Below are 14,659 nucleotides of genomic sequence, written 5' to 3'. Positions count from 1 at the left end.
ACCCGCCTGCCTGCCACTTGTTAAATCTCGCCCACCCTCCCTCGCCCCCCACGTAACCTCCCTCCTCCTCTTTTCCCCTACCCTCTTTGGCGTCTGGCAATCGAGCTGCCCGCCATGAGTTCCGACGATGATTTCGAGGTCGAGGTGCCTGATCTGGCCGAGGACGATCCCATGAGGGCTTTCCTGCCCACGTCATTTGGCAAGAAGTCGAAGGAAGCCGATATCGCAGCCCAGATCGACCGGAGTCGAAGAACGGTGCCCATCAGCGCGCCCGAGGCCAGCGGTGGACAGGGCAAGAAGAGCCAGGAACCGAAGAAGAAGCAGGATTCGAGCGACGACGACGACGACGACAGCGATGACTCGGACGATTCTGATGACGAAGATGAATTTCCCGTATCTCACGAACTCGTACTCAAGACCCACGACCGCGCAGTAACCACTGTTTCCCTGGATCCTGCGGGAGGACGTTTGGCGACCGCTTCGACAGATTGCTTTATTAAGCTCCACGATTTTGCTTCTATGACCCCGACCACATTGCGAGCATTTCGAACCGTTGATCCCTACGAGACGAAGGCGTCGGCAGCGAGCTCCGAATCCCACCCAATCCACCATATCGAGTTCAACCCTCTCGCTGGAGGTGTTTTCCTCTGCGTTTCCGCGCACCCGCAGGCCAAGATCATGTCTCGAGACGGCGACATTATCACAGAGTTTGTCAAGGGAGATATGTATCTTCGTGACATGAACAACACCAAGGGCCACATTTCCGAGATTTCAACAGGGACGTGGCATCCCACTGACAAGAACCTCTGCGTCACTGCCGGTACGGATAGCACGCTCAGAATCTGGGACATCAACAACAAGCGCAAGCAGAGGGATGTCGTCGTTTTCAAGTCCAAGGCCGCCGGCTCTGCTGGCCGTACCAAGATGACCGCGGTCGCATGGGGAACTCCAGCACAGGGAGGCAACAACATTCTCGTCGCGGCGGCTCTCGATGGCTCACTCGTCATGTACAGCGGCAACAGTCCTTTCTCGCGACCGGCAGGGGAGATTCGCGATGCCCACAAGCCTCAGACATGGACCAGCGGTATTGATATTTCCTCGGATGGTCGCATGGTGGTTACGAGAGGCGGCGACGACTTGATCAAGCTCTGGGATACTCGCAAATTCACCAAACCTCTCGTCACGGTTTCGCACCCCTCGACTTCGGATCACTACCCGACGAGTAATATCAGATACGCGCCGAACTCGACAAGCATTATTACAGGCTCAGCTACAGGCCACCTCCATATTCTGAACCCGGGCAATCTGCGTGCGGAACATGTCACTCCCATAACGCCTGGATCGCCCCTCATCACAGTGGATTGGCATCCCAAGATTAACCAGATCATCACAGGTTCAGCTAATGCCGAGACACATGTCTTGTACAACCCCCAGATGTCGACTCGAGGAGCGGTAGATGTCATGTCGCGAGCCCCGAAGAAGCGCCATATCGATGACAACCCTGAATTGACGATGGATCAGTCCCTTGGCATATCCGGCGATTCTATTGTGACACCGGGCGCCATGGGAGGATCAAGGAAATCTGGAGTTACCGCATCAGGCCGATCGAAGGATCCACGACGACCGCATATTCCTCAGCAGACGCCTTTCCAGAAGAACCAACCGGACGAGAAGCATGTCGCGGAGAATATCCCACTTGCGCGCATGCTGCACGAGGATCCACGAGAAGCTTTGTTGAAGTACGCTGACAAGGCCAAGAGTGATCCCATGTTCACCAAGGCCTGGAGTAAGACGCAGCCTGAGACTCAGTACGCCGAGTTGAGCGACGAGGAGGAAGCAGGTCCTGACAAGAAGAGGCTCAAGAGGTGAGGGCGCTGATGCATCCTGACCAATTCCTTGCCGTTGGGACAAGAGTCCAGCGAACGGACAGTCCAGACCAAAGAAGTTTCTTTTCTAGGCTCCGTGTAACATGCCTTGAACCATTCCGTAACAGCACCGGGGCGCAGCCACTCCAGGAATCTGCAACCAAGGCCAGGCAGGATTGGTTTTCCCACCCGCCCGTTTGTGGAGCTCGAAGCCACAGTGTTTGTGAGAACGAGGGCGACGATCTCGCTTCCAAACGGACACCTGCTCGATATCTTTTGTGTTTCAGAACATCAACCATGGAGAATACACCCTGACAGCAGCGCGAGGATGCTCAGGGATGTCACGTGCTTGTAATGATAGTCAACCAACTAGCCAACCAGAAGCATCCTATTGCTTATCTAATACACAAATACTGGGTGCCTCAGGCCCCATTGGAGCCTGCATGCTTGCGGTCCCCTCTTGCAGGGGGCCGTGCTGAAAAATACTGTGCCCAGCCGCCTCAATACCGCACCAACCATCACGCCGCATCTTGTCCAGCTGTGTCTTCACTACTCCCCCATCATCAACCGGCGAGTGCGCGCATCCAAAAAATCGCCAGGGCCCTCTCAAACCATCGGCTCCCATCTCGAGAAGTCGCCAAATCCGTGTTGCACGCGATTTGCACGCCGCCCCGATCCCCGGCACCGGCCCCAAACGCGCCCCGTCGCCACATCACACACTTTTCCTTTCAGTCCTCGACCTTTCTTGAAGCCTCGAGTGTCCTTTCTCGTGACTCTCGCCGCGCTCCTACTTGTTCTGAGGCCGCGGTCCACGCCAAGGCTGTCCCACGCGCCCTCCACGACGTGTCGCTCTCACCTCGACCATCCTGACAACTTTTTTCCCACCCATTGCCTTTCCGTTCCGACCTCGACGCGCTCGTTTTCGCCCCTACTTTCTTGAACAAGACGTTTTTTCCTTTTCGCGACAACCCCCGATACGCTAGGCGGCTTGCGCGACGACCACCGGCCGCGAATACCTCGCACGACATGCAACATAGGTAGCCGTCACTACATCGAGATATTTACTCTTTATACTGTCCAAGGGCATCGCGTCCCCCGACCACTTCACCACCATGGCGTCGGTGCAAGCTCCTCCGGCGGTCCAGCACCCCGGCGCGCCTATGCCAGCAGGCATGACCAAGCAGCAGGCTGAAGAGGTTTTCAGGGTATGAGCTTCTCTTGACGCGCCCTGTATATGTCAATTCATGCTGGCGCGGAACCTTGATTTATTACTGCCCATACTGACGCGTCTTTGATAGAAACTGAAGCAGATGAAAGACCAGGGCGTCTCCCAAAGTGACCCTGAATTCATCAAGGCATCGCAGTTCTTGATTAACTTTCAACAGCAGCAGCACATGCGCCGCAGCCAGCAACAGTATTTGCAACAGCAACAGCAGCTCCAATTACAACAGCAGCAACAGCAACAGCAGATGCAAAATGCGACCAATGGTGCATCTACCAATGGTGTCCAACCTGGTCGTCCTCAGCAGGCCACTCCCCAAGCCACGCAACCTCCTTCCAACGCGCTCAGCGCATCGGCGATGCCGACTCAGAATACCTCGACGCCAGCCTCCGCGGGTACCTCTCCATCAACTGCGTCGACTCCGAACCATTTCACTCAGCAGCAGCTCGGCCTCTTGAGGCAACAGATCCACGCGTTCAAGCTCCTCGGAAAGAACGCCGGTGTCTCCGCGCAGCTGCAACAAGCCATTTTCAACCAGCGTCAACGCAGACAGGCTGCTGTTGCCGATGCTCCTCAGGGGGTACAGCCCGTCAAGCCTAGCCAGCCTGGCCCTGACGCCGGCAAGGCTTCGCAAGATGGCCCTGAGCCCGACACACAAGACGAGAGTTCGCAGGCTCCCAAGGCGCACACCTTCAAAACGGTCAAATCTCCCTACGGCACTAGCATGATCCGCTCCTCTATCAAATACTTTGACCATTCGCAACGCAAGAATCGATGGTTTATTCCAGGCGTCTTTCCCACCGGGATTGACTTTGACCACCTGAGATATGAACGGGAAGTTGTCGTCTCAAATAGGATGAGACAACGATATGCCGAGTTGAAGAACCTGCCTGGTGACCTGGCTCATTGGGATTCGTCCAAAGAGAACCTGGAGGCCGATGATACTCTCAAGCGCAAGGCAATCATCGAGATGAAGAGCATTGCGCTGTATGCTAAGCAACGGGCACTCCGGGACAAGATTGGTCGTCAGATGATGCATTATGACAACCTCGCTATGACTACCAACAGGTCCAACTACCGTCGCATGAAGAAGCAGAATGTTCGTGAGGCTCGCATCACTGAGAAGCTCGAGAAGCAGCAACGCGACGCCCGCGAGAATCGGGAGAAGAAGAAGCACAGCGACTTCCTCCGTGCCATCTTCAGCCACCAACAAGAAGTCACAGAGTCCGCTGCCTCCCAGCGCACCAAGTCGCACAAGCTGGCACGTCTCATGTACCAGCAGCACTTCAACATTGAGAAGGAAGAGCAGAAGCGCATTGAGAGGAACGCGAAGCAACGTCTGCAGGCTCTCAAGGCCGATGATGAAGAGGCGTACCTCAAGCTGCTTGATCAAGCCAAGGATACTCGTATCACTCACTTGCTCAGGCAGACCGATGGCTTCCTCAACCAGCTGGCGTCGTCGGTTAAGGCCCAACAGCGCCAGGCTGCTGAGCGTTACGGTGACGAAATCGAGCCAGCCATGGAGGAGGAGAGCGACTACGATGAGGAAGGAGAGAGCAACAAGAAGATCGACTACTATGCTGTGGCACATCGTATTCGGGAGGAGGTTACTGAGCAGGCCAACATTCTCGTTGGTGGAAAGCTCAAGGAGTACCAGGTCAAGGGTCTTCAGTGGATGATTTCTCTGTACAACAACAACCTCAACGGTATCCTGGCTGATGAAATGGGTCTCGGAAAGACGATTCAGACCATCAGTCTGATTACCTACCTCATCGAGCGAAAGCAGCAGCCCGGGCCCTACCTGGTCATCGTTCCCCTCAGTACCCTCACCAACTGGAACCTGGAGTTTGAGCGATGGGCACCTTCTGTGAGCCGCATTGTCTACAAGGGCCCCCCCAACGCTCGTAAACAGCAGCAGGATAAGATCCGCCAAGGCAAGTTCCAGGTTCTCCTAACAACCTACGAGTACATCATCAAGGATCGACCCGTTCTCAGCAAGATCAAGTGGTTCCACATGATCATCGACGAAGGTCACCGAATGAAGAACTCCAACTCCAAGTTGAGCGCCACCATCCAACAATACTACCACACCCGCTTCCGACTCATTCTCACTGGTACCCCGCTGCAAAACAACCTGGCCGAGTTGTGGGCTATGCTCAACTTTGTTCTGCCCAACATCTTCAAGTCTTCCAAGACCTTCGACGATTGGTTCAATACCCCCTTCGCCAATACCGGTGGCCAAGATAAGATGGAGCTTACGGAAGAAGAGCAAATTCTCGTCATTCGTCGTCTGCACAAGGTCCTGCGTCCCTTCTTGCTCCGCCGTTTGAAGAAGGATGTCGAGAAGGATCTTCCAGACAAGACGGAAAAGGTCATCAAGTGCAAGTTCTCTGCTCTTCAGTCCAAGCTGTACAAGCAGATGGTTACACACAACAAGCTCGTTGTCAGCGATGGCAAGGGCGGCAAGACTGGTGCTCGTGGTCTGAGCAACATGATTATGCAACTTCGAAAGCTTTGCAACCATCCGTTTGTGTTTGATGTTGTCGAGAACGTCATGAACCCTTTGAGCATCAGTAACGATCTGCTGTGGCGAACTGCGGGCAAGTTCGAATTGCTCGACCGAATTCTGCCCAAGTATCAGGCAACCGGACATCGAGTCCTGATGTTCTTCCAGATGACTGCGATTATGGACATCATGGAGGACTACCTGCGTTACAAGCGAATCGAGTATCTCCGACTGGACGGTACAACAAAGTCGGATGAGCGTTCTGACTTGCTCCGAGAGTTCAACCAGCCCGACTCAAAGTACTTCATGTTCTTGCTCTCGACCCGTGCTGGTGGTCTCGGTCTCAACTTGCAAACCGCCGATACCGTCATCATCTACGACTCCGATTGGAACCCTCACCAGGATTTGCAGGCTCAGGATCGTGCGCATCGTATTGGTCAGAAGAACGAAGTCCGTATTCTCCGACTCATCAGCTCGAACTCAGTGGAAGAGAAGATTCTGGAGCGAGCGCGATTCAAGTTGGATATGGATGGCAAGGTCATTCAAGCCGGTCGTTTCGATAATAAGTCGTCGGAAACAGATCGTGATGCAATGCTTCGAACACTTCTGGAAACTGCCGATATGGCCGAGTCTGGTGAACAAGATGAGATGGAAGACGAGGAGCTCAACATGATGCTGGCTCGCAGTGACGGCGAGATGGCCCTTTTCCAGAAGATGGATGAGGAGCGACAGAAGATCTCGCCTTATGGCAAGCCAGGTGGCAAACCTCGACTCATGGGCGAGGATGAGTTGCCTGACATCTACCTCAACGAAGGCAACCCCATCTCGGAGGAGACGGAAGAGGTTGTCCTTGGCCGTGGAGCTCGTGAGCGCACTAAGGTTCGATACGATGATGGTCTCACAGAAGAGCAGTGGCTCATGGCGGTGGATGACGACGAGGACTCTCCCGAGGCGGCCGCGGCCCGTAAACAGGCTCGCAAGGACAAGCGAGAAGTCAACAAGCTAAAGAGGCAGGCCATAGGCAACTCGATGGGCGAGTCACCTGCAGCCAGTCGCGCCAGCACGGAAGAAATCGAGACTCCAAAGAAGCGAGGACGCAAGCCTGGCAGCAAGAACGAGAAGCGCAAGGCTGAGGACGGAGAGGAGCCACCGGCTAAGAAGCGACGCGGACCACAAGGTCGCCCCAGCAAGGTCAGCCTCGAGTCGCGTATTCCTCCTCATCAACGCGAGGTGCTGCAGAAGAGTCTTCGAACTCTGTATGAGGCTCTGATGACTCTAGAAGTGGATGACATTGAACCGCCAGAGGATGACGAGTCGGATCCTGGAAAGCGCCTCATCATTGGGCCCTTTGTCAAGCTGCCTCCCAAGCGTGACTACGCCGACTACTACGTCATCATCCAGAATCCCATCTGCATGAACCAGATCCAGACACGGATTAAGAAGGAGGAATACACGTGCCTGAGCGCGATGCGAAAGGATATTGAGCTGATGATCCGCAACTGTCAAACCTACAACGAGGATGGAAGTATCCTGTACCAGGATGCTAAGATCATGGAGGTGAGTGATTGTGCCATGGGAGGGTTGATTGTGAACACATTTCTGACCTTTTTTAGGAATTCTTCAACACCAAGTATCAAGAAGAAATGGCAGCGCATGCTGAGCTTCAAGAGCTTGAAGAGGGAGGCAACGAGAGCTCGGTGGCCCCCTCAGGAAGCGGCGGCACACCACAGCCCAGCGGAACGCGGATCAAGTTAATTTCGAGCAGCTCCAGGGAACCGAATGGTGGCAGCACTGCGGCCCAGAGCGACGAGGAATGAGAGACGTGCTGCATCGACACCAGAGGATGGAGAAATTGATGCGGAAAATGTACAACAAGGGCGTCTAAATCATTTGATCGCATTGGTTCTTGAGAGCGGCCATAGATGGCGCTTGGGCAGGGATCGCGAGGGGACTGACTGACTGTTTGATGATATATGCAACGGCGTTGGGCAGGATGGGTGACATAAACATTATTCCAGGAAAGGATGAAAGCCAAGCAAGGATGAAGCGAAGGGGAGGAAGGAAATCAAATACCAAATAAGAAAGATAGTCATCGTCCAAGGTCGATTCCCTCGGCGGGCAGGGCCAAAGAGGAGAGCTTGGAGATGGTATCAAGCTCGCAAGGGGCTGGCCAAGTTGGTCTTTTCTGCAGAGATAAAGTAGCTAGTTGTATTGTAATAGAAGTTGAGACAACCAAGTTGGCCTCTCTTGATGGTGATTATATACTGTGACCTTGAGCTGCAGGTGGCTGTACCGTATGGATGGCGTTTCTAGGTCAGGTGTCTGTGTGTCCGTCTTTGGTCTTGTGGATTCCTGTTAGGCAGCTCAACCGTTGAATCTCTCTACTTTATACATCATTCGCCACACGAGTCGTGGCATCTACATATAATCTGCACCTATCAACCAATAGACAATAGACAACCAGCGGCATCTCCAATCCAAAAGTAGATGGATGGGTCGTTGACAAGATGAAGAAGACTCTTCTGCTCTGTTTCATCCACGGCTTCAAGGTTGGTGGTAGTGCCGTTGCCCCTCCCCCACAGTGTCAGCAGCTGACTTGTCTTATCATTCTAGGGCGGCGAGGACACGTTTGGTGTCGATTACCAGTTCACAAAGGACCTGCGCGATCTCGTCGCAGAGGCTCTGCCCAAGGTCAATGTCGAGGCCGTCGTGTATCCCAAGTATGAGACTCGTGGGGATCTGGGCCAGTGCGTGAGTCGCTTCCGCGACTGGTGAGTGCCGAATATCCAAGGATGTATATCACAGCCACTCATCAAGATTATCTAGGCTGCAGAACAAGGTCATCGACATGGAGGTCGCGGCTGGTACACCGTCGCCGACTATAGAGCCTTCTGTGCGCACCATCCTCATCGGACATTCCATGGGTGGCATCGTCGCTGCTGAGATGCTCATCGGCCTAGCCTCCGAGAGGCCCATCTACACAGAGGACGGCATCGAAAAGTCAGAGACGCCCACGTTCAATGCCCTCATGTTTCCCTACATCCAGGGCGTTCTAGCCTTTGACACTCCCTACCTTGGCATCTCCCCGGGAGTCGTGGCTCATGGCGCCGAGGCCCAGTATACGAATGCGGCGCAGGCTGCCAGCGCCATCTCGCAGCTCAGCGGCCTCGGCGCATCGCTCTGGGGAGCCAAGCACGCCAGCTCGCCGTCTACATCCCCAGCACCTCCAAAGACGGCCGGTGCTCTTCCGGCTCCCCCGGCGGCATCGAGCGGTGGATGGGGGAAATGGGGCAAGATGGCCATGTACGCGGGAGCAGCGGGAGCAGTAGCTGCTGGAGGTGCGGCAGCCTGGATGAACCGCGATAACCTGAGCGAGGGCTTCTCGTGGGCGACGTCACATCTCGAGTTTGTCGGGTGTCTTGCCCGAGGAGAGGAGCTGCGTAAGAGAGTAGCGTTTCTCCTACAGCTTCGAGAAGAACTGGATGTGGGCTTTGCCAACCTATACACCAGGCTTGGAAAGGCAGCTCCGCCCAAGCAGACCAACGTTGTTGGGACGGTACTCGGTCCAGACAGGACGTTTTGCAATCTTCCCAAGAAGCAGCCAGGAGGGACATGGAAAGAAGCCGTCAATGACAAGGCGACGGACGAGACGGGGGCGCATATGCGTGAGTTATCCATAATGCGATCTTGATTCACTGATGGACTAACAATTATCAGACATGTTTACTCCCAGGGAGAACCCAGGGTACGACAAGCTAGCGCAAGATGCCACAGACTTGATCGCGGAGTGGCTTCAGAATGGATGGTACGAGACAAGTGCTGAGGAGAAGCCAATGATTGAGGATGCACCTACCGAGGAGGCTCCCTTGGTTTGAACCAATCGCTCGAGTAAGAGTGTTGGCTTTGTAGTTTAGATTGGCTTCTATTTTCTAGACTTTATTACCTTGGGCTTTGTCGATATCCCTGTTATACAATTGCGCATGGCTTCTAATGCACGTAGTGTTTCTATCCCAGACACGAAATCGCTCCTTTTTACCCCCCTCCTTTTTGCCTGCCTGTTCTATCCTTTACTGGGCCTTTCCACTCTCGGCCTTGAGGTTGCGCATAACCTTGCGTCTCTGGGTCATCATGTGAGTGTACAGGATGTAGGATCCTATTCGCAGTCAGCATCAAGATCCCGTCTTTCTCTTCAGCAATAGTATCAGGATCCACTCACCAGGAACATAGATGCCCAGGATAGCGTAGAGAGCCCACTTGTACGGGTCGCCCAGCTCGGCGGCAGGCTCGGTAGCCAGCCAGATGAGGGTGCACTCGCTAAAGATGCCGATGGGGTAGAGCACGAAGAAGGTGTTGTAGCGCAGCCAGGTCAGAGCCTTGGGCTGGAAGCCCGACAGCGTGAGGGCGAAGAAGGAGTAGCGGATGATCTCGGTGACGGACCAGGCGACCAGCATGGACGAGTAGAAGGGCGACTGGGCGAGGTAGGGGAAGACGTCGACGATGCACCACACGAGGAGGAAACGCGACGAGACCTGCATCAGGGTCGTGACGAGGGGAGCGCGAACGACGCCTGGGGAGATCAGCCTTGAGTTTTCGAGGTATAGATTAGGGGGGAAGTACCGAGCAGAGAGTGCAGAACCTCCATGCCAGCCAGCGTCTGCGTCCACTTTGTAAACTCGCCAGCATATGGATACACAAACTCGGGTCCATGGAGGACAAACAGGGAGACGGTGCGGCCAAGGACCGTCGCCCACAGCACGGTCGAGATGAAGTTGTAGAGGACGAGGTAGGCCTTGTTGAGGAACGAGGCCTGCTTCTTGGGCCTCGTGGCGGGGGCGTCGGCGGCCATCTTGGGAGGTTTTGATTGAGGTGGAAGAACGAGAGTTGGAAACCGAGATCGTGAGGTTGAAGATGGGAGTGCTGGGGATGAATGTTGAGAATGCCACCTTCAATTCAATGTCCAAATTGCCTATTTGGGACTAGTGATTAGAGCTCCGGAGAGAAGTGGGTCTGATGGAACCTCGGTGACAAAGATGTCGTTTTAATTCAACAGATATTCTCCTGCAAGTTTCTGTGCCTGTTTGTTACTTGGCATAGATAGATATGAAACTCTCTTCCTGTTGTATATATCCATTTTTGTAAAGTCATCACGATACGGATATACAGTAAATAATAGCTATGCGGCCAAGCTGTGTGGCCTGCCTATCAAGTCTTTCAAGTTGTTTCTGTTCGTCACCACACAATGCCTTGTGGTTTTCTTTCGTTCCACAAATTGTTCCATCTGTTCCTGATGGTCGAGTCCGTTCGCTGATCAGGAAATTTCTTCTGAAAGGCCGCGGCACACTTGCTTCGCTGATCGTTGGGCCAATTCCGAATGAGCTTATCCTCAGCAGGTGACCATAAAGAGCCTGCTCTAAAACTGATTATCATCCACATCATCTAGTCCATTATCAAAAGTGACCTGGTGATGGCTTCTCATTATGCTGAGCAAGATCCGCAGAGTCGATGGTTGGTGACTGAGCCAATTGGCTTGGTCCAACTCTGGAGAGCACAATCTCCCGATCGTCTACTGGCACGGTTGTCGCTTTGACTTGAGGGCCTAGGACTTTTGGGTGTGTTGATGATAAGGCCTTGCACCGAGTATTGTCTCAGGGCCACTCAAATTGGCCTCCAGTTCCAAGTGCATGCAAATTCGAGCAATACGATTCACAAGAACGTGGACCTCCTGCTGGAAATGATTGCAAGACGTGCAGGTGGCGTCGCTTAGGCGGTATTGCTAGTACTTACCTGAGATCCTTCCCTATGAAGCAAGCTCGGCAAGTATCGAGTCAGAAATGATGGCATGAACTCAGGAGTGCTAGGAGGAAATTCAGGTAAAGATAATAGTCCTCTTTGCCAACTTCAGGCAATGGAGGACCCAATCTCGCTAAACTTTGTTTTCTGAGCGCCGTTAACCAAAGTGTTTAACAGGATGATCAAGCGCTGCGGTTAGCATTGAGCAATCAATGCTTTAACAGTGGAGTTGCTGGCCGTCAGCGTCGTCACTGGCAGGGGCGTCGTCGCCGACATCGCTCACATCACTCCCATCAAGGTTGTCATTTAAGGTTGTCCCTATCTGGGTCGGTTGTTGAAATGAGTATTTCGTCAATTTTTTCTCTACTGCGATAGCGGAGACAACCCGATGCCACTCATCGAGTGGAAATCTCAGCATTAGTGAAGAGTGATTCACCAAGGCCCTGATCGGCTATAGTGGAGAAGGAGTGGAGCTGTTATTCCTAGATCGGATCCGATCGGGGCCCCAGACCCACTTGCTTCAGTGATTCAGCGGTCGTTCCTGGTGTGCCGTGAGTCAGAGGTACCAGGGTTGGTCGGCCCTTATCAACTCGCAGCGCCTACATAAGGCAGATAAGACTAACCTTTTCAGAGGGGCAATCCCACAAAAATAGCAGCCTCGCCCACTTTGTGTCTGTGCCGGATACCTACCAGGTTCCTTTGCTTCCCGTATACCTCTTGCATCTAATCCTTGGGTCGGTCTGTCTCTCGCACTTACCTCTTCAGGTCACGTCATCAAGAAATCATTACTTACAATGGCGCCCGAACGTGTCTGCCTGTGAGTCCTTCCAATGCTAGTGGAATACAGTGTCAGCTTGACTAACAACTGACCTAATTCAGTGCCTACTCAGGTGGCCTTGACACAAGTACCATTCTCCGGTGGTTGGTCTTGCAAGGTTATGAAGTTGTGTGCTTCCTTGCCGATTGCGGTCAGGAGGAGGACTTTGATGCTGTGAAGTCCAAGGCCCTTAAGCTCGGAGCTGAGCGCATGATCATCCAGAATGTGCAACAGGAGCTTGTTGACGAATTGGTCTGGCCTGCTATCCAATGTGCGTCCGTCCGCTCTGGTTTTAGTATAAGTTCATGCTGACACTCGACATCTATAGGCAACGCCGTCTATGAGGACCGATGTAAGATACTTATTGAGGCTTATACACTCATCGACAACCCAGCTAACATCGAGATGACCTGCTCGGAACCAGTCTTGCCCGCCCAGTTATCGCTAGGGCCATGGTCAAGGCCGCCAAGGAGCACAACTGCACAATCCTAAGCCACGGATGTAAGCGGCCTCCAGGTCAAGTCACATCTTGCTTGACAATTCACTAACACGGGTGTCCTATCTCTTCAGGTACCGGCAAGGGTGTAAGTTGTCCCATCCGTCTTTTCATGTTTCTGCTGCTAACGTTTCCAGAACGAGTATGCCTCTCTTTCCAAGGAGCCTTTAACCTAGTACTTACTTCTTTCTCCTAGTCAAGTTCGTTTCGAGCTGGCATGGAAGGCCTGCGACCCCAGCGTCAAGGTTCTTGCCCCATGGCGCATGCCAGAGTTCTACAACCGATTCGCGTTTGTGACCATCCACCATCCCTTTCTCGCATCCAAGCTGACGACCGCACAGAGGACGTGCCGATCTACTCAAGTTCGCCGCCGAGCAGAACATCCCCGTCAGCTCTACGCCCAAGGCCCCATGGTCGATGGATGACAACCTCATCCATTGCTCGTACGAGGCCGGTGTAAGCCGCCCTGCACTCATAAACTCTATCTTGCATCGTGCTGACCCTATCAGATCCTCGAGGAACCAGAACTCGAACCCCCGAAGGACATGTGGAAGCGCACAGTTGGTAAGATGCTACTAGCTATTCTAACCAAGACGAGTAGACGCTAACATCTATCTATAGACCCATTCGAGGCTCCTGACAAGCCGACCCCCTTCACTGTTCATTTCGATGAAGGTGTTCCCGTCAAGCTCGAGGTCGACGGCAAGGTCATTACCGGCTCCCTGGAGATCTTCAAGGAGGCAAATGAGATCGGCCGCGTCAACGGCATCGGACGTGTTGACATTGTCGAGTCCAGGTTTATCGGCCTGAAGAGCCGAGGCTGCTACGACACCCCTGGACTTACCATCCTTCGACAGGCGCATATCGACCTTGAAGGAATGGTCCTCGACTCCAAGGTGCGATCCATCCGCGACCGTCTTACTCAAGACTGGTCAGCCGCCATCTACAACGGTCAGTCACATTCTTCCACGCTCACGTCTAGCCACTGAATTGAACTGAAAATGCTGACTCTTGGAACAGGCATGTACTTCAGCCCCGAACGTGAGCTTGTTGAGCATGCCATCAAGTTCTCACAGCGCCAAGTGGAGGGTAAGGTGAACCTTGTCGCCTACAAGGGATGCGCCTACGTCGTTGGACGATCCAGCGAAACCTCCAACCTCTACTCTGCCGATGAGAGCAGCATGGACACTCTGGACATGAACTGGACCCCCCAAGACACCACAGGCTTCATTGCCATTCAGGCTATCCGCCTCGAGAAGTACGGTGCGAGGAAGATCAAGGACGGCGAGCCCCTTGTCCGCTAAGCGCTTGACGGACTTCAAAAAGGTTTCGCCACAGCGAGGTAGACAGCGATAATTTGCAGGGCTCAATGCCCGCTACGTGGTAGTTCATTCTCGCGTTTAGAAGAGAAACCCAAAACAAAATATGGATGCTATTCTGATTGTCTTGCCGTATCATTCGCAGTCATCGTACTCATCAAGGGGGTAGAATAACTTGGTCGCCTGGTAAGACAGTACTCTTTCCTCCGATCAATAGATCGTAATTCCGTCTACCAGCAGCACCGTCCTCCAAACTTACGAGTCGCTCCCACGTTGCTTTATCTTCTGCCTCCAGCTGGCGTCTGGGTTCGGGCATCTCGTCCCTTTCGGTCATGAGGATCTGGGTCTTTCTAGCTGTAGGTTATGATAACCTCCTTGCTGAAATGAAAGTCTGAAGTTGCTCTTTAAGATGTGACTTAGAGCGCGCAACGGGTTAGGAAGATGGATTTAAATCAAGGCAATTATCGCGACGCGAAGGAGCAAACAATTAAGAGTATCGATAAGCGACAACATGAATTGCTCATGTGTCAACCTCAATCATATATTCACTGCTCTCCTCTGTTCAGTCGTTCTTAGGCTTCTAGCCCTCTACCAGACAGTCCGAACCACTTTTGTCTTCAAACAAACCCTAGAGGGGGCACATG

The 14,659-nt window shown here is 53.4% G+C and overlaps 5 protein-coding genes across 5 annotated transcripts; 4 read left to right on the top strand and 1 right to left on the bottom strand.

Moving 5' to 3' along the window:
- Window positions 1-114: 114 nt before the first annotated feature.
- On the top strand, window positions 115-1,869 carry LRP88_09831 (WD40-repeat-containing domain protein; the record flags this gene model as incomplete). Its single annotated transcript, XM_083246309.1, has 1 exon — window positions 115-1,869. One exon carries the CDS (start codon window positions 115-117, stop codon window positions 1,867-1,869), a length of 1,755 nt encoding a protein of 584 aa, XP_083097422.1.
- Window positions 1,870-2,977: 1,108 nt separating this feature from the next.
- On the top strand, window positions 2,978-7,410 carry LRP88_09830 (SNF2 family N-terminal domain-containing protein; the record flags this gene model as incomplete). The annotated part of the gene is made up of 3 exons (XM_083246308.1): window positions 2,978-3,070; window positions 3,164-7,150; window positions 7,207-7,410. 3 exons carry the CDS (start codon window positions 2,978-2,980, stop codon window positions 7,408-7,410), a joined length of 4,284 nt encoding a protein of 1,427 aa, XP_083097421.1.
- A 690-nt stretch (window positions 7,411-8,100) lies between these two features.
- On the top strand, window positions 8,101-9,468 carry LRP88_09829 (uncharacterized protein; the record flags this gene model as incomplete). The annotated part of the gene is made up of 4 exons (XM_083246307.1): window positions 8,101-8,142; window positions 8,207-8,364; window positions 8,420-9,258; window positions 9,311-9,468. The coding sequence occupies 4 exons, from the start codon at window positions 8,101-8,103 to the stop codon at window positions 9,466-9,468; spliced, it is 1,197 nt and encodes a 398-aa protein (XP_083097420.1).
- Window positions 9,469-9,660: 192 nt separating this feature from the next.
- Window positions 9,661-10,439, bottom strand: LRP88_09828 (protein tyrosine phosphatase-like domain-containing protein; the record flags this gene model as incomplete). The annotated part of the gene is made up of 3 exons (XM_083246306.1): window positions 9,661-9,746; window positions 9,810-10,160; window positions 10,211-10,439. 3 exons carry the CDS (start codon window positions 10,437-10,439, stop codon window positions 9,661-9,663), a joined length of 666 nt encoding a protein of 221 aa, XP_083097419.1.
- Window positions 10,440-12,177: 1,738 nt separating this feature from the next.
- LRP88_09827 (argininosuccinate synthase) lies at window positions 12,178-14,000 on the top strand (the record flags this gene model as incomplete). The annotated part of the gene is made up of 11 exons (XM_083246305.1): window positions 12,178-12,200; window positions 12,263-12,471; window positions 12,529-12,552; window positions 12,606-12,701; window positions 12,771-12,784; window positions 12,834-12,838; window positions 12,893-12,985; window positions 13,038-13,152; window positions 13,206-13,260; window positions 13,318-13,647; window positions 13,717-14,000. The coding sequence occupies 11 exons, from the start codon at window positions 12,178-12,180 to the stop codon at window positions 13,998-14,000; spliced, it is 1,248 nt and encodes a 415-aa protein (XP_083097418.1).
- Window positions 14,001-14,659: the final 659 nt, after the last annotated feature.

Source organism: Fusarium phalaenopsidis (genome assembly GCF_050370095.1).
Source record: "Fusarium phalaenopsidis strain FUZ10S chromosome Unknown contig_32304, whole genome shotgun sequence".
Lineage (NCBI taxonomy): Eukaryota > Fungi > Ascomycota > Sordariomycetes > Hypocreales > Nectriaceae > Fusarium > Fusarium phalaenopsidis.
This window is presented reverse-complemented; position numbering and strand designations above follow the sequence as displayed.